This window comes from Carya illinoinensis, chromosome 11 (genome assembly GCF_018687715.1).
Source record: "Carya illinoinensis cultivar Pawnee chromosome 11, C.illinoinensisPawnee_v1, whole genome shotgun sequence".
In the NCBI taxonomy this organism is placed as follows: Eukaryota; Viridiplantae; Streptophyta; class Magnoliopsida; order Fagales; family Juglandaceae; genus Carya; species Carya illinoinensis.
Window position 1 is genome coordinate 36,437,123 of NC_056762.1, and position 26,353 is coordinate 36,463,475.

At 37.0% G+C, this 26,353-nt stretch overlaps 1 protein-coding gene across 4 annotated transcripts; it reads left to right on the forward strand.

Annotated features, from left to right (window-relative positions):
• Positions 1 to 20,493: 20,493 nt before the first annotated feature.
• Positions 20,494 to 25,367, forward strand: LOC122282082 (serine/arginine-rich splicing factor SR45a-like). Of its 4 annotated transcripts, none has more exons than XM_043094012.1 (8): positions 20,494 to 20,649; positions 21,085 to 21,185; positions 21,265 to 21,354; positions 21,549 to 21,660; positions 23,256 to 23,405; positions 23,640 to 23,672; positions 24,298 to 24,364; positions 24,997 to 25,367. In XM_043094012.1, the coding sequence occupies exons 2-8, from the start codon at positions 21,163 to 21,165 to the stop codon at positions 25,173 to 25,175; spliced, it is 654 nt and encodes a 217-aa protein (XP_042949946.1). In that variant the 5' UTR covers positions 20,494 to 20,649; positions 21,085 to 21,162; the 3' UTR covers positions 25,176 to 25,367. The 4 variants fall into 4 exon arrangements, with proteins under 4 accessions (XP_042949946.1, XP_042949948.1, XP_042949947.1 ...); XM_043094014.1 differs by having other exon boundaries at positions 20,500 to 20,649; positions 21,052 to 21,185; XM_043094013.1 differs by having other exon boundaries at positions 20,510 to 20,649; positions 21,163 to 21,185.
• Positions 25,368 to 26,353: the final 986 nt, after the last annotated feature.

The window sequence follows — 26,353 nt, forward strand, 5'->3', positions numbered from 1 at the left end:
TTCCATTATTATTATATTTTGAGCACTTCCTCTATGAAAAAAAAATTGTGAAAAGATTTCTGAGCACGACATGATTAACCCACTAGAAAACACCCAGGTATGACTTTGTTGTTACTAGTTCAGAATGACAGCCAATTAATAATTGTTCTCTCTATCAAAAAATGCCAATGGAAACCCAAAAAGAAATAAGCATCCAAGAATAGTCACAAATGGAGATACAATATTGACCGAATCTTGTAATTATGCAGTAAGTTTATCTTCAGCAAACCATCTTCCTGCTACGATAACAATGTGAATGAGTGAATAGTGAGAGAGATTAGTAACTTAATGGAGACAGCAGAATAGAAAAAGAATGCTTATTTAATTTGATCATAAGCACTCTACAATAATGATTCCAAAGACTAACTTTTGACCAGACCATAATATTAGAATAAGTAAATAAACAAACCTAGTTCAATTTCCTATCATTGCACTGCTATAGATTATAAGATGATTAGTCGATTCCCCCAATTAAAGATAATTTTCTGTGGAATGAGATATGCTGAGAAAATGAGTGATTGATCAAGAAGTGTCCTTTCGTTTGGTCTAAAGATCGAAAAGGTTTCGTGTTGGAAAATCGAAAAGGTTCCTACTAACGATGCTGTAAAACTAGTATACCATGAAAAGAAGCTCATGATTTTTTTAAGCTTGTGCACGCACGAATGCTTTATTTTATTTTGATCAAATTGTCCATGTAGCAGACAGGAGAGAACCTTATGCCACTTATGATGAAACTTTTGGTTCAGGAAAAAGAAGATTCGAATAATAATAAACTTTGAAGGAATACGTGTGGTTTATTTGTGGCAAAACTTTCTTAAGATTTCGCACTCACTCCTCTATTAATGTGTATAATATTTTATTCTACTTGGAGTTGGGAGTGTGTGTTACAACTTCTAGAAAAGTCACCTCGAGACAAATCTCGACACTGCCCTTGGGAGGCAAGGACAGCACCTTGGCTAACACACAAGCATGCCTTGGCTCATGGGGTGACACGCACGGGGCACCTAGCATGCATGCATGCCTTGGCCCGCGCGGTGGCACACACGGGGCACCCAGCATGCGGGCTAGCGGGGCGAGTGAGAGCTTGCCTGAGCGCGCAGCCTGGCGCCGCACACCCATACGAGTCTCAGTGCGCAGGCACATGTGCACCTTGGTGGGCCTCGTGGCCCTTACACGCACCCATGCACCGCAAGGCTTTGCGCGGCACTTCCAGCCCACCCAGCCACACTTTAGCAAGGTTAGTGGTATGCCATCAGCGTACGACTCTAGCCCGTGCCTTGCAGAGCAGGTCAATGGCATGCCCATCAAGCATGTCATCCAGCGCACGACTGCAGCCCGTGCCTTGCAAAGCAAGTCAGTGGCATGCCCACCAAGTATGCCATCCAGCGCATGGCTCCAGCCCATGCCTTACAGATTCAACGCCTAGGCCACCAACCTAGGTCATGTCGTACACCACCATGGCTCACCATCAGCAAGTCATGCCGCACCACCTAACCATAGACCAACCCAAAGACCACTATGCACCCGCTTAACCCACCATGGGCCATGCATGCCACGGCTAGCCTTGGTCCATGACCACTATTATGTTATTTATTTTATTTATTTAATTTATTTTATTTATTTATTTATTTATTTTCAAGGGACCTATTGGGGGTTTCTAATTTGTTTTGCTTATAAATAGGATATCTTTTATTTGCTTTAGAATCTTTTGGCAAACTCTTAGAGGGAAGACTATTGTTTGAGAGATCACAAACCGGTGCCTTGCACTTGGACTTTTTGAGTGAAATTTGTGAATCCCAAAGAGAGAATCACACTTTGTAATTTGTGAATAAGTGTGATTCATTCATCTTGTTATTTGCAACTTGGTGCAATCCATGAATCCAAGTTGAGTTCTTCAATATATGAGATTTATTCAATTCTTATGCAATTTGTGATTCAAGTATTGAATTATTATTATTTATGCTTTTGTTCATTCAAGTTCATAAGTTTGTGCTTTTGTTCTTGAGTGTTCTTCATTGTTCTTGAGTGTTCATAATTTTTGCTCTTCCAATCCATCCAATCTATAAAATCTCACAACCCTTGTGTTTGTCAACTTTCCATAAAGTGTTTGCTCCATCTTATTAGCCTTGGCCAAAATTCTCTTCTTTTGGCGAATTGAATTCAAATTTTGGCAATCCTTGCCTAATTTGAATTGCCTTATCCGCCCACTCATCTTGCTAATTAAGGTTCCTATAATTTAGGAATCATAATTGACCAAACCCTCCTTCCATAGCAGGCCATACACCTCATCTTTGATTTCCAAGATTTTAGGAAACTTTCCTAAAATCCCTCACAAGTCAAACTCGGCCAGCCCTAGCCTCCCACTCCCAAAACACTAGACCTTCATCTTAGTCGTCCATCATACATCTTCCAAACCCTAAACCCCATCTTCCAAGTGGTGCCAACCCTAGCCCACTTTAGTGCCGTGCGCCCATCACCATTGAACCCCACACAACCTCTTGCCCATTTCCATCACTCCATACACCCATTTTTGCCTAAACACCTAACCACACCATACTCAAGTGGTCATCTTGACCACTATTGCTCGAGAACCAAGTAAGAGAGGAACAAAAATTCGGTCATCACAAGACCACCATTGGCGTAGAGGACTTATTGTCTAGGTACTTGACCGAGGTCCCTAACAGTGTGGTCCATGTTGCTTTCAATATTTGTACGTAAACTCTCTCTCTCTCTCTCTCAAAAATTGATTTTATATCTGCAGCAATGCTAAGCATATTGTTTTTGATGAAGTGAATCTTATGCCTTCCTGGGAGAGTGGCTTTTCCTCTTTAGTCAAGTATTTTGTGTAAAAACTGGGAATACATACTCAAGTGCAAATTGTATTGAGCTAAAAGGGAAAGCCAATGCCCAAAAAGCAGTCAAAGGGACTCTAGCTAGGTCTAAAAGTAGGTAGAAGAACCCGTAGAGTTAACTATTAATATTATAACTCTCCCTCTAAAAAGCATTTGCACATGATCCTTTTAACAACTTCATGATGGCTAGAGGTCATTCTGCTGCCAATTCTGAATTTCAATTACATTGAGGGGCGCTAACATGAGCAAACTCTTCCTATGCCCTAACGGGATGCGAATGGCCATACCTTATATGCTTGAGAATAAAAGTGGCAAACTATTGCATGGTTTAAGGTTGGCCTTAAGGCTGCTGTAGGGAGGGCTACATATAGCCCCCCATATGATTCTTAGTCATTCCAAAAAGTATAGAATCTCTTTCTTTTTGTTCTCTCTTGAAAATATATTTAAGCTGCGGATTTGTTGAGTGTTACTGTAATTTATTCTATGTAGTATACTTCACCACTGAGAGGAAAGATTTGAGACTTGCTGGATTATTTGTTCAGGGTGGATAGACTTATGGAGCAACTCAATAAGCTGTTCTTGAGGTATTCCACTGTATTTTCTAACATTGGTATCAAAACTTTTTATTTAAATTGATTCCAGTTTACCAAGCCTACTTTTATGCATAGTTTTTTTTTAAATTGTGCGTGGGTGCCATTTTTTTGTTTTTATTGCATGCTTGAGTTGGCTGAGCTGCTGCAAGCACCAACGGTGTCGCAATGAAAGTGCAACGCACACTGTGGTGCGTGCACCACTTGCGCACAGAGGTGCTGTGAGCACCACATATGGTGCAGCCCCCCCAAGTTTTGGTGGGATACCGAGCTACGGTGTATGTGTGGGTTGTGTTGTGAAATGGCACTATTCATATGAACAATACCCTAACTGGAGGATGAAGATGACATGAGTCATTTGAAATGGGCTTGGGCCCTTCGGCCCATTATTCTTAAAAAAAATGTTGGGCCAGTGTTTTCATTGGCCCATCTTTTTACACTAAAACAAAACAAAGAAAGTGGCATACCTAGGTTTTGAAACCAGGACCACCTCATAAAACGAAGTTGGGCACACCTGGGGTTGTAAGTTTCTCTCAATTTAGGTGAGGTTTATAAATATATTTATTACACATCTATTTTTTTTCAAATAATAATAAAAATAATTACATGATTTATTTTGTTTAAATACATGTTGATTTTATATTCCATAATATTATATTTCATGTGATCTCTTATTTAATATTTTAGATTAAATATGATTACAAGTATGTATTTAATCTATGCTAAACCCCAGTGTGTCAATGAATGCAGATTTTGAAGTCTCATGTCCTGCAATATTGCTGTGAAGAACGATGGATCCATATCTAGCAGCTCTAGTGTCCTCCATTGAAAAGGAGTTTGAACTTCTTTTGGGTGTTCAGTTATCTGCACAGTTTCCTTCGTTCTGAAACCACACTTTCAAATGACAACTGCATTTTGAAGATTCTGAAAAGAACTAAGATTCAAGCATGCAAAAGATTAATTGGGCATGGCATTAAAAAGGAATATCATTATGAACATCATCATCCAATCCAAGTGTCTTAGTAAAGAAGTCCATATCAGCAACCCTAGGCTTGCCTAATACTCGGTAAAGTCCTTTTAAGACTATTTATTTTTTAAGGAAGTCTAACATTTTATAGATAAACTAAAGGATTATAGTATACTAGTTTCAATTGAGTGGAAGTCCCTTACAGTCATCCCAAAACCAACAGATACATCACAACAACAACAAAAAAGAAAGAAAAAAAGAAAAAAGAGAAAAGAAACAAAAAAAAGATCTAGAGCCAAGTAAATGGCTCCCACCCATGTCCCATTAGAGAACGTCGCTTGAAGCGATTTTTGTATAGTCTGATAAAACAAACTATACTACTGCAACTAAAAGTCACAATAAATGGGGGTGTGTTGCACCTTGCTGGTTTGGACTGGCTGGAAGAGACTGTCACGCCCACTATCACTTGATCCTCGGTTCAGGAAAACGGGAACATAGGATAGCAGCCTGAAACAAAGTCGAGTCTCTGGCGAAGGGCCAACACAGGCTGTGGCAGCACGTGCAGGTCACACGCCACCGTTAGAGTGGAATGAAGGGTCAGATCCAAATTAGCTTTTATTTGCCTCATATTGATTGGGATACATACTTTTTCAGGTGAAGTCAAGTTTTTATCTTAGATGCTCTTTCTAGATACAAAGCAGCTAATGCTTGTGAAGCTGAATATATAGTCGAGCAAGTCACACCACGGCTACAACATGCTAATTGTGCAGTTGTACTTTCAGTTGTTAAGGTGACATCATTTGCATTGATTTGTGATTTCAACAGTTATCAATTTGTCAACTATGTTAACTATCCATTATCTTTTACCCTTTTTTTTTCCAAACGTGCAAATGATCCTCAAGTAAATGGAACTTATCACCAGTACAAACGTGGTTCGAAATCTTTGTAAAAAGATGGCTCCTCCTCTTGTAACATTGCTTTTTGCAGAACCCGAGATACAATATGTTGCATTACAAAACATCAATCTTATAGTACAAAGACGACCTACAAGCCTTGCCTATGAAATTAAAGTTAATTTATATACATATATAAGTATAGATGTACTTTGGGATGCATTCCATGGTTGAAGGAGGGCATGTTTATGGGTTGCTATTTTCATTTATAGGTGTATTTCTGCAAATATAATGATCCAATCTACGTGAAAATGGAGAAATTATAAATTATGATAAAGCTAGCTTCTGACCGAAATATAGATCAAGTATATTTCTTTTCTAAGAGTTACTGTTTACTATTAGAGTTTGTCCTATTGTCAGGTTTCTCTTTGTAAGATATTGTGATGCTCTCTTTGTCGACCTTTCTGCAGATTCTGTTGGAATTCAAAGAGTATGCCACAGAAGTAGATGTGGATTTTTTCAGAAAGGTTATCCGTGCTATTGGTCATTGTGCTATCAAGTTAGAAAGAGCCACTGAGAGATGCATTAGTGTTTTGTTCTAACTGATCAAGATTAAAGTAAACTATGTGGCTCAAGAGGCACGTAAGTTAACCTTCCTACTTTGGAACGATTGTGGGAGTGCTTTTAATAGCAGTCTAGTGGGTGATGACATCTTCATTTCAAATTTTATTTTAAATATCAGTTATCCTATATAGATACGAGTCCATCATTGCGACACTCTGTGAGAGTTTGGACACTTTAGATGAGCCAGAAGCCAAGGTAGTGCTTCTTGTGCTATAAAAAATTGGTTATAAAAGTGTTAAGATTTCTATTGTAAGTTCTTATTAATGAACTAATGTCCATGCCACCCCCACATCCCCCAAGGCATCAATGATCTGGATAATTGGTGAATATGCGGAACAAATTGACAATGCTGACGAGCTTCTTGAAAGTTTTTTGGAGAGTTTTCCCGAAGAGCCTGCACAAGTTCAACTACAATTGCTTACTGCAATAGTTAAAATTTTTCTTAAAAAGCCAACTAAAGGCCCACAACAGATGATTCAAGTTTAGACTTAATGTCCTACAATCACTTCTTTTGCTAAGTATGTCCTAGAGGCACTTGATTAGACTAATTGTGTCCTAACTCTTTTTCTCCTTCCAGAGTCTTCAAATGGAGTTTTCAAAAGTGAAGCTTATTAAGCAGTCTTTACTCTAAACTGCTAGCTTTTACATCAACTATGTGTGCACACTATACAATCTTTAGACTTGTTTGAGGTGCTTTTTTCATGTCATGGTTACAAGTTGTTTTGAATGACACCACTGTGGAGACAGACAACCCCGACCTACGGGATCATGCATACATACATTGGCGTCTCTTATCAACTGATCCTGAGGTGGGTTTTTGCCAAAATCAAACTTTAGCTTCTGTATTGATTTGATGTCCACCACATTGCCCTTTTATCTACCTCCAATACAAAGGCCATTTCAGATTTTTTTTTTCTTTCTTTCTTTTCTCTCTCTCTTTTTTTTTGTGTGGAGGGGGGGTTTGCTTGGAGTCTCCATACTTATTATGTATTTAGCAGTTCTATGTATTGTCTTATTAGATAGATGAATGATTCGAGTTCATACACCTTGGAAGTTTATATAAAACTGACTACTCAAATGTCATGTAATCATTCTGCCCACGTGAATTTTGGGGTCCTAAGAATCCAGCAATTTCAAAAAGGGAAGAGGATGATTGCACTAGGTCGTTTGACTACATGCATACCCTTTTGGAATTTTATAACACAAATATGACTGCAATAAAAAACCATGTTAGGATCGTAGTATTGGCTTGTAGGTTAATGGACCTATGTTTTATCTCAGATAGCTAAAGATGTTGTGTTAGTTGAGAAACTTGTGATAGGTGATGATTCAAACCTACTTGATTCAACTCTTTTGGATGAGCTTCTTGCTAACATTGCCACACTATCCTCTGTGTGTCTATTGGGTTTAAAATAAAAATGAAGAGCAAAAAAACAGAGAAATGTCGAAAAAACTCAATCCTATAATCTGTAAGATCGATTCTGTAAATTTCTTATCCATTAAACTTCTTGGTTATAGACTATTTAGTGGATATACACAAGGCATTAAATGGGAATATGAGTCCCAATACATGTAAATTAAATATAACAAGCTAAATATAGCAAAGCATTAAACAGAACATGCATAGCAGTAATTATGGAAATTACATCAACTTTAATACTCCTCCTTGATGTATATTTCAAAAAAACCAAGCATCATTTGAAGAAATTGAAACTTGACTCTAGGAAGTGCTTTAGTAAATATATCAGCCATCTGTTCTTCACTGGTACAGTATTTCAAATTAACTTCACCATTTGCTTTAGCTTCCCTAAAAAAATAATACTTGATTGAAATGTGCTTTGTTCTATTATGATAAACATGATTCTTAATCATAACTATAGCTGACTTGTTGTCACAAAATACATCAACTGGTCCTGGTTGTTTCTCACCCATGTCCTCCAGAATTTTCCTTAGCCAAATAGCTTGACTAACAGCCCTTATAGCAGCCACATACTCAGCTTCAGCTGTTGATTGGGCAACTGTTGGCTGCTTCCTTGAACCCCATGAAAAAACTCCTATTCCCAAATTGAAATAAAAGCCTAAGGTGCTTCTCATGTCATCAAGTGATCTTGCCCAATCACTATTTGTAAAACCTGTTAACTTGAGTTGTGAGCATGACTTGTACCAAATTCTCAAGTCCATGGTTCCTAGCACATATCTAAGAACCCTTTTAACTGCTCCAAGATGAATTTGACTTGGACTTTGCATAAACCTGGATAACAAACTAGAAGCAAACATCAAATCTCATCGAGTAGCAGTTAGATACAACAAACTGCCAATTAGACTTCTATAAGTGCCTGCATCAACCTTATTTGCTCCATCTTCCTTTTTGAGTTTCTCATTAGCAATAAGAGGTGTAGCCACAGGTTTGCATCCAAACGTTTAAAACTTTTTCAACATATATTCATAATACTTTTTATGTGAAATAAAAATTCCATCTTCTTGATGAACTTCCATTCCAAGAAAATAGTGCATAAGTCCAAAGTCACTCATCTCAAAAGTGCTCATCATATCTCTTTTAAGTTCTTCCATCATCTCTATATTGTTTCTAGTAAAAATTAAATCATCAACATATAGAGAGAGAAGCAAAATACCTCCACTTTTGGCTTTGACATAGAGTGTAGGCTCACTTTTACTTTTGCTGAATTCTTTTTCGTTGAAATAACTATCAATTCTGCCATACCAAGCCCTTGGAGCTTTAATCAAAGCACTTTGTCTTCTTCTTTAATCAAAGCACTTTGCCTTCTTCTTTTATGAAGCCCTTTGCCTGATCAACATATATTTCTTCTTCTAAAACTCCATTCAATAAGGCTGGTTTGACATCAAGTTGGAAAATCTTCCAACTATTTTGAGCTGCAAGTGCACAAATGGATCGAATGGTGTCCAACCTTGAAACTGGTGCAAATGTCTCATTATAGTCAATACCAGGCTACTATGAATAGACTTTAGCCACAAGTCTAGCCTTGCATTTTTTCAAAGAACCATTAGAGTTAAGCTTCCTTTTGTAGATTCACTTAGCCCCAATAATGTCTTTTTTGTCAGGATAGTCCAACAACTCTCATGTTTTGTTCTTTTCAATCATTCTAATATCCTCCTCCATTGCATCAATCCATACTTTGTCTTTCATAGCTTTATCAAAACTTTGAGGTTCAACTAAAACAAAGTTGCATGATTCATAAATTTCAGCCAAAGGTCTTAACCTTCTTGGTGGGGATTCAAGTGAGGACATTACAATTGAAGGAAATACTAGTTCAGCTCTTGGTGATACCACTCGACTAACATTTTCTTTATCTTCTATTGCTTCTCTTCTTCCACTCTAATCTTCAGAATATAATGGCATTGTTTTCAACACTTCCGGTATAGAAACAAATTCAGTATTTATCTTTTCTTCATTCCAGTTCCAGCAAGCATTTTCATTGAATTCAACATCTCGACTGGTTACAAGTTGCTTTGAATCCAAATTATAGATTTTATATCCCTTATATTAAGAACTGTAATCCAGAAAGACTCATTTTTCATATTTCTCTTCAAGTTTGTGCCTCTTCTATGGTGGTACATATATATAACACATGCACCCAAAAATCTTTAAGTGACCTACAATAGGTTTTTGACCACTCCAAGCTTTTATTGGAGTTTGAGTTAGCACAGCCTTTGTTGGACATCTATTGAACAAATACACCGATGTGTTAACAACCTCTGCCCAAAATATTTTTGGAAGTCTCTTCTCAAGCATCATGGATCCTGTCATTTCCATCACAGTCCTATTTTTTCTTTCTGAAACTCCTTTCGGCTGAGGAGTATAGGCAACTGTAAGCTGATGTTCAAGCCCTTCTTCTTCACAAAACTCATCAAACTTCTTTGAGTTGAATTTTGTTCCTCTATCACTCCTCAATGCATTTATCTTGCTGCCACTTTGGTTTTGAACCAGGAGTTTGTATTTCTTAAAGATGCCAAAAACTTCAAACTTTTCTTTAAAAAAGTAAACCCATGTCATTCTTGAGAAATTATCAATAAACAGTATAAAGTACCTGTTTTGACTCTGAGAATGAGTTCTCATTGGACCATACACATTAGTGTGAACAAATTCCAATACATTTTTAGCTCTCCATGCTTCACCTTTGGGAAAAGGTTGTCTGTGTTGCTTCCCTAACATGCAACCCTCACATACAGACATATTAGAATCAAGTAGCGGCATATTACTGATCATAATCTTTTGATTCAAAACTCTCAAGGCATTAAGGTTATAGTGACCAAACCTTCGATGCCAAAGAGTTGTATCATCAAGCTTAGCAACCATAGCTTTTTGATACTGCCATATTATGGAAAAATTCCTACAATTTCCCATTTGATTTTTGCCACAACCTGCTTATGATGTTTAAAATCACAAATGGTACACACTTCTTTCTCAAATAGTAAAGAGTATCCATTTTACATCATTTGACCAACTCTCCATAAATTTTGATCAAGACTTGGAACTAAAAGAATATCATTAATAAATCTGGTTCATTTCTTAGTTTTCAAGGTGATTGTGCCTTTTCCTTTTGGTTCTACTAAATCACCATTTCCAAACTTCACTTTTACTTTGACAGATCTATCAATCTTTGAAAACATACCTTCATTTGGAGTCATAAGATTGCTGCAGCCACTATCAAGGAACCATTCTTCACTTTTCTGGTCAACAGTGACTTGACATGCATAGAACAATTGCTCCTCCTTTTCTTCTGTGTAGTTGGCTTGCTGATTTTTATTCTTGAATCTGCAATCTTTTTCAACATGGCCTAACTTCTTGCAATTAGTGGATTGAGGCTTCCCTTGATGATAACAATTGTTTTTTTAATAAATACCACAATGAGGAAAATCTCTTTTCAAGTTTCATCTTCTTTGAGAACTTTCTCCTCTTTTTATTCCACTTTTGTACTTATTTTTAAAATCTCTTAGTTTCTGATTTTTCAAGTTAACTGTGATATCCTGTTTTTATTTATATTTCTATTGAAGGAGTATTTTAATTTAATTAAAATATTGGTTCTTTTATTTTAAATTATCAAATTTTGTGATATCCCATTTTTACGTGTATTTTCACTGAATGAGTATTTTAATTTAATTAAAATATTGGTTCTTTTATTTTAAATTACCGTATTTTAATTGGATTTAATTAGTTGTGAAAATTATTTTGTAGAGCTTTCTTAATATTAATTATTGTTTTGTGTTTAAATTGTTGTTTAATTTATTTTATTCGTTTTATAGTTTTTAAAGTTGTTTTCGTCGGATCAGTTTCTAAACTCCAGAGGTGAGGACTGGACCTCATTTCTTTTCTCCATATTTTTTTTTCTCTTTTTCTTTTTCTCATTTCTCTTTCTTTTCTCTTTTTCTTTCTTTTTCTTTCCTTTTTTCCTCCCGGTTTCCTCTCTCCCCATTTTGCTTCAGTTGCCCAGGTCGCCGCTGCTCGCCGGCGTGGCCATCACCACCTCACCATTCAGTCCCCCCACCGGCCGACGCACAACCCCACAAATTTTCAGCCCCTCCCGTGCCGCCATAAGCCTCATCAATCCGCACGGTTTTTGAGCCGTTCCGCCGCCGTCATTTCAAATCCAGCCACCATCTCTTCACAGCTTCATCATTGACCTATTGCTGTCTTAAACCACCAATTTCCAGATCTGATCCGTCGTTGGAGTAGCTCCCACGACTACACTCTTCGTTTTGGCCATTTTTCACTTCCACCGCCGTTTCCTCCGCCACCCACGGCCAACTCTCACTTCCACTAGTTTCATAAACACATCTAAGCTATTCTCTATCAATTACAAGCCTTGATTCGTTCCCATTCAAAAGTGGGTATTTTACAACCCATGGCCACAGTGTTTTTGCACAGTTACATTGCTTTTTCTTCCCCTTTTACAGCTCGTTGATCCTTCGAAAATTATTATATAGCACCGTAAGTATTTTCTAAATTTCATTTTAGATTTAAATATATTATTGTATTAACAATAATTTTGTGACTGGTTAGTTATTCCGGATTGAGTCCGAGGAGTCGAGGCTCGGATGGATTTGAGGACGGAGTTATTTAGTTATTGTTGATGTTGAGTTTTGTTGGATAAATTGTGTCTTGAGATGTGCATTACATGGTGCATACATGTGCATGTGTTAAATTAAGAAAAACTGGTTGTAAATGGATTTTCGGGTGCGTGTATATGACGACCTCAAGCCGAGATGAGATATTATTTTGGTGGAGCTCCTCTAGTCACTTGGGAGTGAATAATACTGAGTGGCATCATCTGGGTTGTCGCTGGGCGACGATCGGATCGCACGATACGGTAACGCTGTCGTGTCGACTCCGTGGTCCCTCGGCTGGCGAGGACGAAATTGAGTATCGCTCGTTTAGGTATCAGATGCGTAGTCGTTACCTATGGTGTGGCACAAGAGTCAAAGTGTTTAGATGATCCCTAAGGGAGATCATGGTGCATGCATTAAATTGGAAACTAATTTTGGATTTTGGATATATGCCATTTTCTAGAAAAATGACGAGTTTGATTAAAAGATATTTGTGGGTCATTTTCTAGAAATATGGCGAGGCTTTGTAAAAGGTTATTGTGATTCATTTTCTGGAAAAATGATGGTTTTCTTGATTTGGGCCATTATCTGAGATAATGGCAAGAACTGGTTTTAAAAGATATGTTTTGGGTCAAAATGGATTTGGGCGTGCGTAGAAAAATGTGAATTTTGGGACATATGCATTTGGCATCCTTTCATGCATATTATTGAGTGTAATATATTTTTTATCTTGTGACGTTTGGATTATTACTTACCTAAGGCACCATTTTCGGTACCGTAAATTTTGATGCAGAGGTTGAGGAGGAGAAGGAGGCTGAGCCTGAGGAGGCGGCTCCGCCAAATTATTGTCTTGGAGTTGTTTTACTTTTGGAAATTATGTTACTTGTTTTTATATTATATAATTTGGATTTGAAACAATGTTAAACTTGTAATATTTGTTACGTTTATTTTAAGCGAGTTTTGATTTAAATAAAATTCTAGTACCTAGTTGTTAGATTTTTATTACCGCTGCGTTAAATTTATTGTATACGTGTTGCATGTACATACACTCGACACTTGGTGATTAGATGTGTGACCCGTGTCTTCATCATCCCAACGACTCAATTTTCACATATCCGTACATGGGAGTTGGGACGTCACAAATTTTATTTGGATTTATTTAGTTGTGAAATATATTTTGTAAAGGTTTCTTGATATTAATTATTGTTTTGAGTTTAAATTGTTGTTTAATTTATTTTAGTTTGTTTTTGGATTTAAAATTATATTATTAGTTTTTACTAGTTATCTATTATATTTTAGCTAGATATTGTATTTAAATTATTTTTTTTGTTTTATAGCTTTTACAGTTGTTTTCGTTGGATTAGTTTCTGGACTCCAGAAGTGAGGACTGGACCTCATTTCTTTTCCCCATCTTTTCTTTTTCTCTTTTTCTTTTTCTCCTTTCTCTTCTTTCCTCTTTTTCTTTCCTTTTTCTCCCACTTTTTCTTCGGTTACCTTTCTCTCCCGCGCGAAGCTCTTCCTTTCTCTTTACCGTCATTTTCGTCGTCCGCCTAGAACCACTGTTTTCCGGCGTCGTGACCTGCACCGCCCACCCCAGTTTTCTTCCCCTCTGACCGGTGATCATCACTACCAAATTTCACCTCCTTCCGAACCACCGTTAACCACCACAAGCTCCTCCAAGCCGAGGCGTTTTTTCTCTCCAGCGCCGCCGTCATTTAACCTCCAGCCACCATCTCTTCACAACTTCATTACTGACCTCTTGCCATCCTAAACCACCCATTTCCGGCTCCGATCCATCGTCGGAGCAACCCCCACTACCTCACTTTCTGTTTTGGGATTTTTGGCCTTCCACCACCGTTTTCTCCACCACTCATGGTCAACTCTCACTTCCACTAGTTTCATAAATACCTCTAAGTCATTCTCTATCAATCTCAAGTCTTGGTTCGTCCTCATTCAAAAGTGTGTATTTTACAACCTACGACCACATTATTTTTACATTGTTACGTTGCTTTTTCTTTGCCCTTTTCAGCTTGTTGATCCTTCAAAAATTATTATATAGCGCTGTAAGTATTTTCCAAACTTCATTTTAGATTTAAATATATTATTATTTTTACAATAAATTTGTGACTGGTTGGTTATTTCAGACTGAGTCTAAGGAATCGGGAGTCGGATGGACTTGAGAAATTAGTTATTTGTTTATTATTGATGTTAAGATTTGTTGGATAAATTGTGTCTTGAGGTTTGCATTGCATGAAGCATACATATTCATGTTTAAAAAGGAAAAATTAGATTTTTTCGCAGAATGGCATACATGTACATGTGTTGAATTATGAAAACTGGGTTTTCATGTGTAAATGGATTTTTAAGTGAGTGTGTATCACGACCCCAAGTTGAGATTGGGCATTATCTCGGTGAAACTCCTCTGGTCATTCGGGAGAGTAATATACTGAGTGACGTCCCCTACGTTGTTGCTGGGCGACAACGGGAACGGGCGAGATGGTAACGTTCTCGTACCGACTCTGTAGCCTCTCTGCTGGCAGGGGCTAGAAAATGCTTGGCTACGTACGCACGGGGCACAGAACTGGGTTTGCGGATGACCCTTAGGGGAGGTCATGGTGCATTCGATTAATAAAAATGGAAATCAATTTGAGATTTGGATTTTTGGGAAATTTTTTTGGAAAATGTCGAGGAAAAGTTAAATGAAATATTTCGGGTCAAATGAGATTTTTGGAGTGCGTGCAAAAAAGTGAATTTTTGGGACATGTGCATTTGGCATCTTTTCATGCATATTGTTGAGTTTAATGTATTTTTATCTTGTGATGTTTGGATTATTACTTACCTGCAGCACCATTTTTGGTACCGTAGATTTTGATGCAAAGGTTGAGGAGGATGAGGCTGAACCCGAGGAGGCGGCTCCGCCAGAGTATTGACTTGGATTTGTTTTATGTTGGAAATTATCTTTACTTGTTTTTATGTTATGTAATTTGGATTTGAAACAATGTTGAAACTTGTAATATTTTATTATGTGTGTTTTAAGCTAGTTTGTAATAAAACAAAAATTCTGATACTTAGTTATAAGATTTTTATTATCCGCTACATGGTTTTATTGTACACATGCTACATGTACACATGCTCAGCACTTGGGGATGGGATGTGTGACCCGTGTTGTTATCATCCCGACGTCTCGATTTCCACGTCTCCATACGTGGGAGTTGTTAACTTAGACTGAAATGCATTCTCTAAGGAGCCTTCACCTCTTCTATCAATTCTTTGTTCATGGGCATAAAGGATCCCATTAATTCAGTAACAGAAAGAGTAGAAAGGTCTCTAGTCTCTTCAATAACAGCAATCATATGTTCATATTTCTCTGTGAGACTAATAAGAAATTTTTGAACTATTCTTGCATATGTTATTTCTTCTCCATAAACTCTCAAATGATTTATGATCTTAATAAGCCTAGAACAATAGTCTTTTACATTTTCAGACTCTTTCATTTTCAGATTCTCGAGTTCTCTTCTTAAACCTTGAAACTTAACGGTTTTAACTTTGACTTACCTTGAAACTCTTGTTGCAGGATCTCCCAGGCTTGCTTTGAAATTGTGGCCTTCAGCAATCTTGGAAAGATAGCTTCACTAACAGCTTGCTGTGGAGTAAACAAAGGTTTAGCATCTCTTTGTCTGTCTATCTTGTTTTGGTTTGTTTCGGAGGTTCCTTCTGCAGTAATAGTGACCCCATTTTCTACCACATCCCAAAGATCAAATGACATGAAGAGAGTCTTCATTCTGCTACCATATCTCCCATATCTCCCTTTTTCATATCGAACCTAACTCTAATGCCAATTGTTGGAGTTAAAATAAAAATGAAGAGCAAAAATCAAAGAAATGAAGGGGAAACTCAATCCTCTAATCGGATGATCGATTCTGTAAATTCCTTGTCCATTAAACTTCTTGATTACAGACTATTTAGTCACACGGATACACACGAGACATTAAATGGGAATATGAGTCCTGATACATGTAAATTAAATATAACAAGCTAAATATTGCAAAGCATTAAACAAAACATGCATAGCAGTAATTATGGAAATTACATCAACTTTAATAGTATCACAAGCCCCCAGAGACATTTGTTACCCGTGTGAAGACCACAACCCAAAGACCTGAAGATGATGATTATCCTGAGGGAAGTGGAACAGTGTATTCCGAGTCACCTTCCCATGCAGCCGATGGTGCTGCATCACCTCCAACTAGTTCGAGTAATGTTCCATATTCTACTGCAAGGAAACCAACCCCCACACCACCTATGCTTGTTGCTCAAGTGCCAGATTTGCTAGGTGATCTGATAGGCCTTGACATTAGTGCTATTGTTCCTGTTGATCAGCCTGTTTCTCTTACTGGCTAAGTATGATGCAGTGTGCAAACTGTCTTCATCGTGTGGACACATATTTTTTTCCCGAACAGGAATAATATGTGGTGAAGGTGAATGTAAGAAAAATGCTTTATAAACTTTTAAGTATAATTACAGGAAGCTTGTGAATGCTTAGGAATTACTGGATCTTTAATTGAATGATCAGAAAGTTTTTCAACATATTTATAAAACTTGTTGACACAGATTTTTTTTTTTTCCTAATAGTAAAACTTGTTGACACAGAATTTATGGTAAACGTGTCTTGATTTGTCGCACTTTTTCAGAAGATTCTGATAATTTGGTATCTAAGATAGGAGTAACTTCAGTGTGCATGCTATAACTAGCTCTTACTAGATTTTCTGGGCTTGATTGCAGCCCTCCATTGCCTGTTTTACTACCAGCATCAACTGGCCAAGGTTTACAAGTCAGTGCACATCTGACACGGCAGGATGGTCAAATAATTTACAGTATATTGTTTGAAAATGGCTCACAAGTTCCACTTGATGGGTTCATGATTCAGTTCAACAAGAACACATTTGGTCTTGCAGCTGTTGGACCCCTGGAGGTAGTTATTTCATTCTTTTTTCTGTTAGTGGTTACTAACACTTGGTTGGGTGGGTGGGACTTGGGAGGGAGCCTTGGATAGTTGCATGTCTCTGTCCTACTTGTTTTGATGCTTCACAAGTTATTGGGTGCTCAATTGATACGTCTCTATGTACTAGGTTTCACCATTCCAACCTGGGACATCAACTAGGACTCTTATGCTCATGGTTATATGCCAAAATATGTCTCAAGGTCCACCAAGCTCCCTTTTGCAGGTTGCTGTGAAAAACAATCAACAGCGAGGTCCTTCAGTGATAAAATCTCATTGCATGCGTTTTTCACTGAGGATGGGAAAATGGAGCGCAGAAGCTTCCTTGAGGTCAAAATATATAGCATTATCTTCCTTTTGGAGTAGTGACCTGTTGGGTTTCACTCTTCTATTATAAAAATAAAATTAAAAAAAAAAAAAACAAATGAGAGAGAGAGTGTGCTAAAACTGCACCTCACTTATGCTTTATTTTTTTATACTGATGATTAATTATTTTAGGATGTTATGCAGTCATAGAGTCCATTTACTTATCAAAACAGTTATGGTGCCCATTTAATATAGGATGAGAGAATGGGCTTGTTTTAACCGAAGACATTAAAATATCAAAATGACCTCATTTTTACAAAACATTAGTGGGAATGATAGAAAATCACTCAACGCTCACTACACTCTCTGCCAGATGCTGTAGCGATTCTTTACTCACATACCATGAGACGTGTTGCGATATTCCATCAGGGGAACCAACCCTAAGGAACCAAACACCCTCCGAAACTCGTTCCTAAATATGAGTGTCAAAGTAGCCCTTGACTGATGAAACTTGTTGATTCCAAGAATATACTTTAAAGTCTTGATTACAGCAATTGTGATCTGATACTCCTCTCAATCACATACATGGAGATCCCTTCCTGATTCAAATGAGATTTCCAAGGACTTCCTTGGCATTGTGGTGAACAGCATGGAAGCGACTTTAGACCGGCTGGATTAATGAAACATCTTCATTATAGCAAAGCGAAAGCATGCAAACCAGGATGTATTCTACTTCTCTGCTAAAATCCCTCGAGGGGTACCATTTTTTTATCAAACTCACTACTATCACTGGAACCCTTGTGGTCAAGTGTGCAATCAAGACTCCGAATGGCACCTTTCTTCTTTGAAGCCATTGAAACCCTCCTCAAGGGTTGAATCTGAGTTATGTTTTACTTTGAATAATTAATGTCAAATCTTTTAGTTGTCGTGCCACTTGCATTGTCTTTAATTTGTTCAGACTCTTGAGATTTTGTCTCATAAGTTCTTTTTTTTTTTTTTTTTGAAAGGTTGTCTCATAAGTTCTCTGCTTTGGTGAGGGCTCAGTTTTGTGGCATTTTTCTTCATCTTATTATTCTCAACGTAACATTTTGAGTTTAGTAATCTCTAACGATTTTTCCTACCACGGTTTTTACTATTTTTTATTCTTGCACCTCTTACTGCTGCTTATTTATTGACCTGCCCCCCTCCTCTCTCTCTCTCTCTCTCTCTCTCTCTCTCAGCACAACTTAACATTATCTGCTTTGATGCCCTCCTGCAAATCTCTTTTTCTTTGGTATGGTATTTATTCAATAGGTTACAGGATTAAAGATGCAGTAACTTCTTTCTTTTTTTTGGTTTTAAATTAGGACCAATAATTACCATAAAGGCCATCCCCCATACCCACCACCCGTATTAGCCACCTTGATCATAACTTGTAGCGTTGGAGCTCTTGACAGTCGACCCAGAATTCTTGACAGTCACAAAATAAATATTTAAAACTTTCTATGAAAGGGGTGTCTGATGATGCAAGGCAGTCACATTCTCCGTTAAAGGAAAGGCCAACGCAAATCTGACAAGAAATTGTGAAAGTTTCTAGGACCAATTAACTTTCTCACACATATGATAGTGTCTTCTTCTTTCGGTGACAACAGGACACTAGGACAGGGTATATACGAGCTACAGTTTCTCTGCAACAAAGCTCAAGCCCTATGACTGGCGTTACATTAGAGGTTTGCGCTCGTAATATGTCTCAGGCAGTCTTTTTAGTATTGTTCCTTCTTGTTTAATGTCCATGCATGGGGCACTCGAAGTTTTTTGCTTTGATGGAAAAGATATCGGTGCTCTGAAGAAAAGGTAAACAGGCAAATAATCCAATGTTGTTCGATGCAATTAATGTGAATGAATTTTAAAGGAAAATTCTATATACCATACTAACTATCATCCCACTTATATCTTATTAAGTAAAATGTGTTACATTTATCATTATTTAATGATTATTTATTACATATTTCTTTATTATTAAATGATGATAAATACATCATATCATATATAGTAAAATGTAAATGATATAATAGCATGATGTATAACATTACTCAATTTAAAATTATATCGTTTCTTCTTGTATAAACGGAAACTATTTGTAGTAATACTATAATCATCTCTATAATTAATACATTGTAGTAAGATTCTTTTTATTAATGAATAGTTTTTTTCCTGAAAAAAAAATCGAAACTATTTACTCGTGGGAGAACTGCCACTGACAGTGGCAATTCTGTGGGGCTGTAAGCAATAATGCTAGAAACTCATGAAAGTTGCTGCCCATGAATGCTTCAATTATCATGACAAACATTAAGGTTCTGCTTGACCTTAAGTAATTTTTATTTCAAATATAAAATTTTCATCTCATTATTATAATTTTCTCAAATTTTTATATAAAATATAATAAACAATTTAACTTTTTCTTAATTTTTTCAAATCCCAATACAATAATAATATTAAAATATAATATTTTAATATTTAATCTTAAAACTCAAAATTCTCATCTTATAATTTGCAGAGATCTCTCCAAATATCGATCAGATTTCTAAATTCTCTCCCAAATACAAAAACAGCTTAATTTTCTTTTTTTTTTACTCATAGTTTAAAATGAAAAATTATATTTATAGTTATGAAGTATGTAGTTCCGCACAATTTTTTTAAAAAAATAATTAAATATTAGGTTCATATGAACAATTTAATTTTTTTAGTGACAAATTCCACTCTTTTTTAAATAGAGTGTGTAGACTTTACATAATCTAAAACTATATTTAGTATTACTATTTTAAAATCTGAATGGAAGAATATTAGCTATTTAATAATCCTAAAAACCGACAATATTTATGAGATAATAATATAATTATTACATTTTTTTATAACAAAAAATGTAAAAATGATATGAAGAAAATAATTTATTCTATCATTAAATCAGTGTATAGAGTATATCATTCACATTATTTAAATGATAAGACTTAATTTATAAGATTTAATTTTAAAATTTATTTTTTAAATAAAATTATATCAAGCAGTGTAAATGTTAATATTTTGAAATAATGATACTAAATGAAAGAGCCCAAGCCCAACAAATACCGGGCCAGTAGATTTCAGTTTGCACATGCGAAGCTCCATTACGATTTCTCACACACGTGGTTCCGCACTGCACAGTTTACTCTTTTCGACGATTCGCTTTATACAAAGCTTTTCAGTGTTCTACAAGCAGATCAGGGGTTCGCTCACTGTATTAGGGCAACCGAGCTGACTCAGCGAATCTTCCGCCAAGGTAAAGCTACGATGGCTCGCGTTTTTCATGATTTTCCTCTTCTGGCAAAAGCTAGGGCTTCGAGTTAGGTTTTTGTTTGATTTATTTTGATGTGAGTTTGTTTAAACCTTAAGAGGCAAGAAAAGTTTAGATATTTGTATATAGAGATTTTGTTGGGTGTATGAGTTTGAGTTTCTATTAGGTCAGGCATGAATCTTATCTGCTTGATTGCTGAGAAAATGCAGGATATATATGTATAACAGCGATAATTTTTAGAACTGTAAATTTGGAAATATCTGGAATCTTAGAACTATATGGATGAGTTAGCTCGCGCTTGTGCCTGCGCGCGTCTCTTGTGTCTCATAATTTGTGTGTGGGTTAGTTCTCTGAAAGTAACAGTTTTAATGCCGCTGAAACTTGTAGCTGACTACATACACACTTTATACATGTACATAGCATGCCACGATGGGTCATAGTTCAAATTCAGTGAAATTGAAGGGTGTCTGATATCTTCTTGTTTTTGTGTACCGGTAGATGTCATACTCAAGGGAAGCAAGGTGAGTTTCCTTTCATTGATTTTGTCCATACATTTGTATTTATGAGTTGCACGCGACTATTTATTGTTTATGCTTCTAGGTCTGCCTCGCCACGGGACTCTATTTCACCTGTCAGACGTCGTCGATCAAGGTCAAGATCAATTTCAAGGTCAAGGAGAAGTCGGTCCAGGTATGCAGTTGTTCTCAACCATTGATTAGGGTATGTTGAAATAGATGCATCTTTACCTAAATTTGTTTCTGTTTAATGCTGCCAAAATATGTATGTACTTCTAAAAATAATAATAATAATGTGTGTTGATCTGAAGATGCTTCCCTTCTTAATAATATTAAGTTTATATGATAAGTCAATTGTTTTTGCACTAGGAGCCGTGACTCTGGAGATGTAGCCAATCCTGGGAATAACTTGTATGTAACGGGATTGTCCACAAGGGTTACTACCAGTGATGTTGAAAAGTATTTTGGCGGCGAAGGAAAGGTATGATTCTTATTATATAATTCTTTTATTCAGTGTAACACGCATAATTTCCCCATATATAGACATGGTTTGATTATTTAAATTTAGTTATTTACATCGAGTCTCGAATGTTCATAAAAAATGACCTGGGTCCAACTTGATTGCCGTGGCTATGGCTTGGGGTTTCTGTCATTTTGTAATTGAAGTTGAAGTCGAGAGATGTTTGTATGTGACACAAACAGTTAAAATGCGCATAGAAAATAATACCGCCTGTTATTTCCAATAACCTTGTTTTGTCAAATGCCACTTTATTACAATTAAGAAACTTATCTAACCTTTTTTTTTATTAGTAAAGTCAAGAAAGAGCTTTACATAATTTGATACTAAAAATCACTATGTAATTTGGATGTGATATTTTGACGCTAAAAATAATAATCAGAAAGCTACTTTTTCAGGTTTAAAAGCTCTATTACTTAAATACATTTTAATGAAGATGCTATTGACTTCTAGGTTCTTTTGGGTTGAAATAACCCATGTTATGAAGGGTTGTTTAATCTCAAATGAGTCTCAAGTGGAGTTTATTTGGGTTCCTGTTGTTTTTTTTATGAGGTTTGCTATGGATCAGCCACTGTTCACGGCTGATCCGTTGCACACCTTACGTGTAAATTTTTTTTTTTTTTTTTTTTTTTTTTAAACACAAAGGCGACGTCGTTTATCCCCTCCCCCTCCCGATTCCTTCTCTCAACTCACCCAACCCCGTCGTGCGCCACTTGCAGTGCCACCGACCACCTCACCTGTTCTCCCTCACACCGGCGACCCTCCAATCACCTTCGACCGTCCACGGCAGCCCCCACGAGCAGCCCCCCCTCTCCTCTCCCGAAATGGGTCTTACATGAATTTAACCACCATGCCGCTGCCGTATGCCAACCCAGCCACCATCACCGAGCCCCACGACCTCCCAGCAACCCCCACCGTCGAACCCAAGTCATGGCAACCCTCTCCTCCCTCTCCATCGCATCTCACAATCCGAAATGGGTCTCCCCCTTTCTCACCACCTTGCCGCCGCCGTACGCCAGCCCAGTCACCACCACCGAGCCCCACGACCTCCCAACAACCCCCACCATCAAACCTAAGTCACGGCAACCCCCTCCTCCCTCTCCATTGCAGCACACGGCCACCCCCTAAGTCACGGTAGTTTGCCATTTTTGGGAGGGGGGCTTCAGGGTCTCGGGGGATTTAGGGAGAAATTGGACAATTTGCTTAGGGATAAATTAGTCAATATGCTTAGCCACGTAAGGTGTGTTTTGGCTGATGCCAATACTTTTTCTTTTTTTATAGGTAAAGGGTACCTGTAATTTTTAGTTAATGGATTCACTTGAGAGTCCCAATTATAAATATTTTGAAAACTTTAGAGTGGATATTGATACCATAGAAACTTTATGATTTAATCTGAAACAAAGTTCAAACTCAAGGGTTCATTATGCAATATAATTTACGGGGATTAAAAGGCTTCAGTATTTAAGTTGATCACTCCGAGTTAAGAAGAAATTAATTATCTTTTGGAACACTGTCTTAGAGAACAGTTGCTAAACTTTGCATACTAATTTTGATTTCAGGTTTTGGAGTGCCATCTGGTTACCGATCCTCGCACTAGAGAATCCCGTGGATTTGGCTTTATCACCATGGAAACAAATGAAGATGCAGAACGCTGTATCAAGTATTTGAATCGTTCGGTCTTTGAAGGCCGATTGATAACTGTGGAAAAGGTATTAGTTTCCATCGAAGGTTCTAAAACATTACCATGTAGTGAAACCAATCACAATTTCTTTATTAAGTTCTTTTTCTTCAAAAAGGTTGCCTGATAAGTTGTGGCAGCAGGTCTGGTCTGTATAGCTCCATCGAATTCACAATCTATGCTCTTAACAGTTGAACCTTTTCCTTCGACATGAGTTCTGCACCGACATTCAAAACTGATCGATTCAAATTCAACTATTTTGCAGGGGGTTGTATGCCCGTCTTTCCTTCCTTCATTAGTACAGTATCTGACCTGGTTCTTTATCTATTTCATTTTTAATTTTTAATTTTCTGGGATGCCCTAGATACATCACGAACTAGTTAGACTGCACCAGACTGTTAGCCTGGTGCATAATCTATACTTCTTAACAGTTGATGATGTATCAAATTCAACTATTTTGCAGGGGGCTGTATGTCCGAAAGACTTCATTATTACAGTATCTGACCTGGTTCTTTATCTATTTCATTTTTAAGTTTTAATTTTCTAGGATGCCCTAGATACATCGTCAACTAGTTGAAGTGCACCAGACTGTTAGGCTTGTCCTGCTTAATTCCTTTGAGGTGGATGTCCTATCTTATTTATAACATCTGCCTTCAGTACATGACAGACCACATCCCCAACGATAAGGGTAGCTGGTGTCACTGAAAAAATATGAGTATTAGAATATTCCTTGAATTCCCCCCATGTTTTTGTGGATTAGTATCGTGATTGTTTTAGAGGGAAATCCTCCTTATTCCTTACCTTCTTGAGATGTGTATTAATTTTCCAACAGGTGTTTTTGGAAAGCACTGCAATTTTTTCGGTACACTGTTGGATTGTATATCTGCCATGACATTATTTTGCTATTTGGGGACTTAATGCAGGCAAAAAGGAAACGAGGCAGAACACCTACACCGGGAAGGTATCAAGGTTTAAGAGACAATAGACAAGGTACATTCTGGAAGAACTCTTGCAGTAACCTGGGGAAATTTGTTTATTGTGTTATGTTGTGCTATAATTGGTTGTGACCTGATCTTGCATACTTCACTGTACTTTCTGAGGAAAAAACTAGCGTCTGGAATAATGTGCATCAAAGAATTAATAAGTTTTATTTGGGGCTTCCATTTGATCCTTTATCCTTTAAGCAAAACACTCTAGGAGTTTGTCTGATTCATCAGCCTGTTGTCCTTTGCTCTCTGGGCTGATGCCTATAATTTGGGGGAGCACATAATCGAGCTTGACGTAGGCCCATATTAAAACTAGAGGATCATTTTAACAGAAAGGATCTTCACTGCACAATTGTAAACTGGGACTAAAGGTGACCTTTGGTTTTTATTTGTTGGCTCTGCCCATAGAAACAATTTTGCAAACTCAGTCACCATGATTATGAGGGTATTTTGTTTATGGTCAGGGCCACCTAGAGCAGTTGTTGATGAGGTATTCAAACCTAGCTCAGTTCTCAGTTTTCAGTTGTGGTTTGAGTCATATACTTCAATCCCAATTAACGACCTATCTTGCCAGTTAGTTTCAATTCCCTCCTCCCCTCATTTTTTCATGGATTAATAGGAGCCAAAATTGTGCAGGGTATGGTCGTAGAAGGTATCGAAGCTTTTCACCTCGCCGGTGGCAAGACAAACATTCCTATTCAAAGAACCGGCGAGGAAGATCACGCTCTCCATATGGTAGGACGGATGATTATGACTCGCACAGGAGGCGCAGGGAACGCTCCTGGTCGGCTGGACCTAGTGGCTACACTAGATAGAGCAAAATTATTGAATAATAGCAGGTCTCTATCACACCCTGCATTTACTTGTTCGTAAACTGGACGTGGGCTTTCCCTGTGAAGCGTAGGATTTGGTGTCTTTCGTAAAACAACTCTCTCTTTATGGGATGTTTGAATTGTGTTGTAAACATTTTATGCTACCAGACTATCAATCACGCTAGCTTTGCAAGAGTTTCCTTGTGGTTGTCAGGTGGTATTTGTCTTTGGAACAGCAGCGATTTTTGCAGCTCGAGCTATTTTGCTGATGCACATGGACAAAATAACCAGCACTACAAGGCTAATAAGCTAACCAGTAACAATTAGTCTCAGTAAGTCTACAGGCAACCGGCCTGGGCCCCTTTGCGTCCCCGTGGCTGTTTAAAAAAATAAAAACAGAACAAAACATACGTAAGCGGGAAAGGTGAAATGTGAATAGTAAATGAAATAAGTACTCTCAATAGATTTTTCATTCTATCATTTAAAATATATCATCAAATTTTATTTTTTTTATTTTACATAATAATTTTTATAATATATCATTTATTAGTTTATTTATTTTTTCTTCATATTATTTTAATATTATATCTTTTAATATTTTATGAAAGAAAAAGTACAATGAAAGAAATTAATTTGAGAGAAAAAGTACAAGAAGAGAGAAAACAAATAAAATATGTTTACATTTATGTACAGTTACTTCTAATCTAGCAACAATATTATACAAAAATGTGAAATAGAAATACAATACAATATCCGTTGGATGCACTTCTTAGACAATATTTCATAGAACCAGAGAGAGAGTACAAACGAAATGCAAACGGGGAATAGAGTAAAAACAGGAGAGGAGTCGATGAAATGCGAATGGGTCTGCGTCAATTGTGTGGGAGCGAGACCTTTAGAAATTATTTTGCAGGAAAATCACATTTGAGTAGCATTAATAGTTTTAATAATACATATTAAGTTCTGAAATCACATTTGATAATTCATTTCACAATTTCAATTCGGTTTTGAAGAACCGAATTACACGGTTTAACATCTAGAAATATTCAGAAGACTTGGTTCTTGAAGCTCAGGAGAAGACGATGCACGACGAAGTACACTTTCTCTGTCCCTAGTCGCATTGGAAAAATATAATTATAAGTACGATTGCGTATTAATATATACATCAATTTAATGTGATT

What these genes read in the sequence shown, in the direction of transcription:
- LOC122282082 (XM_043094012.1), top strand. Translation starts at nt 21,163, where the DNA reads ATGTCATACTCAAGGGAAGCAAG. An exon ending in ATTTTGGCGGCGAAGGAAAG is followed by an intron (nt 21,661 to 23,255) that starts GTATGATTCTTA and finishes TTTTGATTTCAG; the next exon opens with GTTTTGGAGTGCCATCTGGT. An exon ending in CGTCTTTCCTTCCTTCATTA is followed by an intron (nt 23,673 to 24,297) that starts GTACAGTATCTG and finishes GACTTAATGCAG; the next exon opens with GCAAAAAGGAAACGAGGCAG.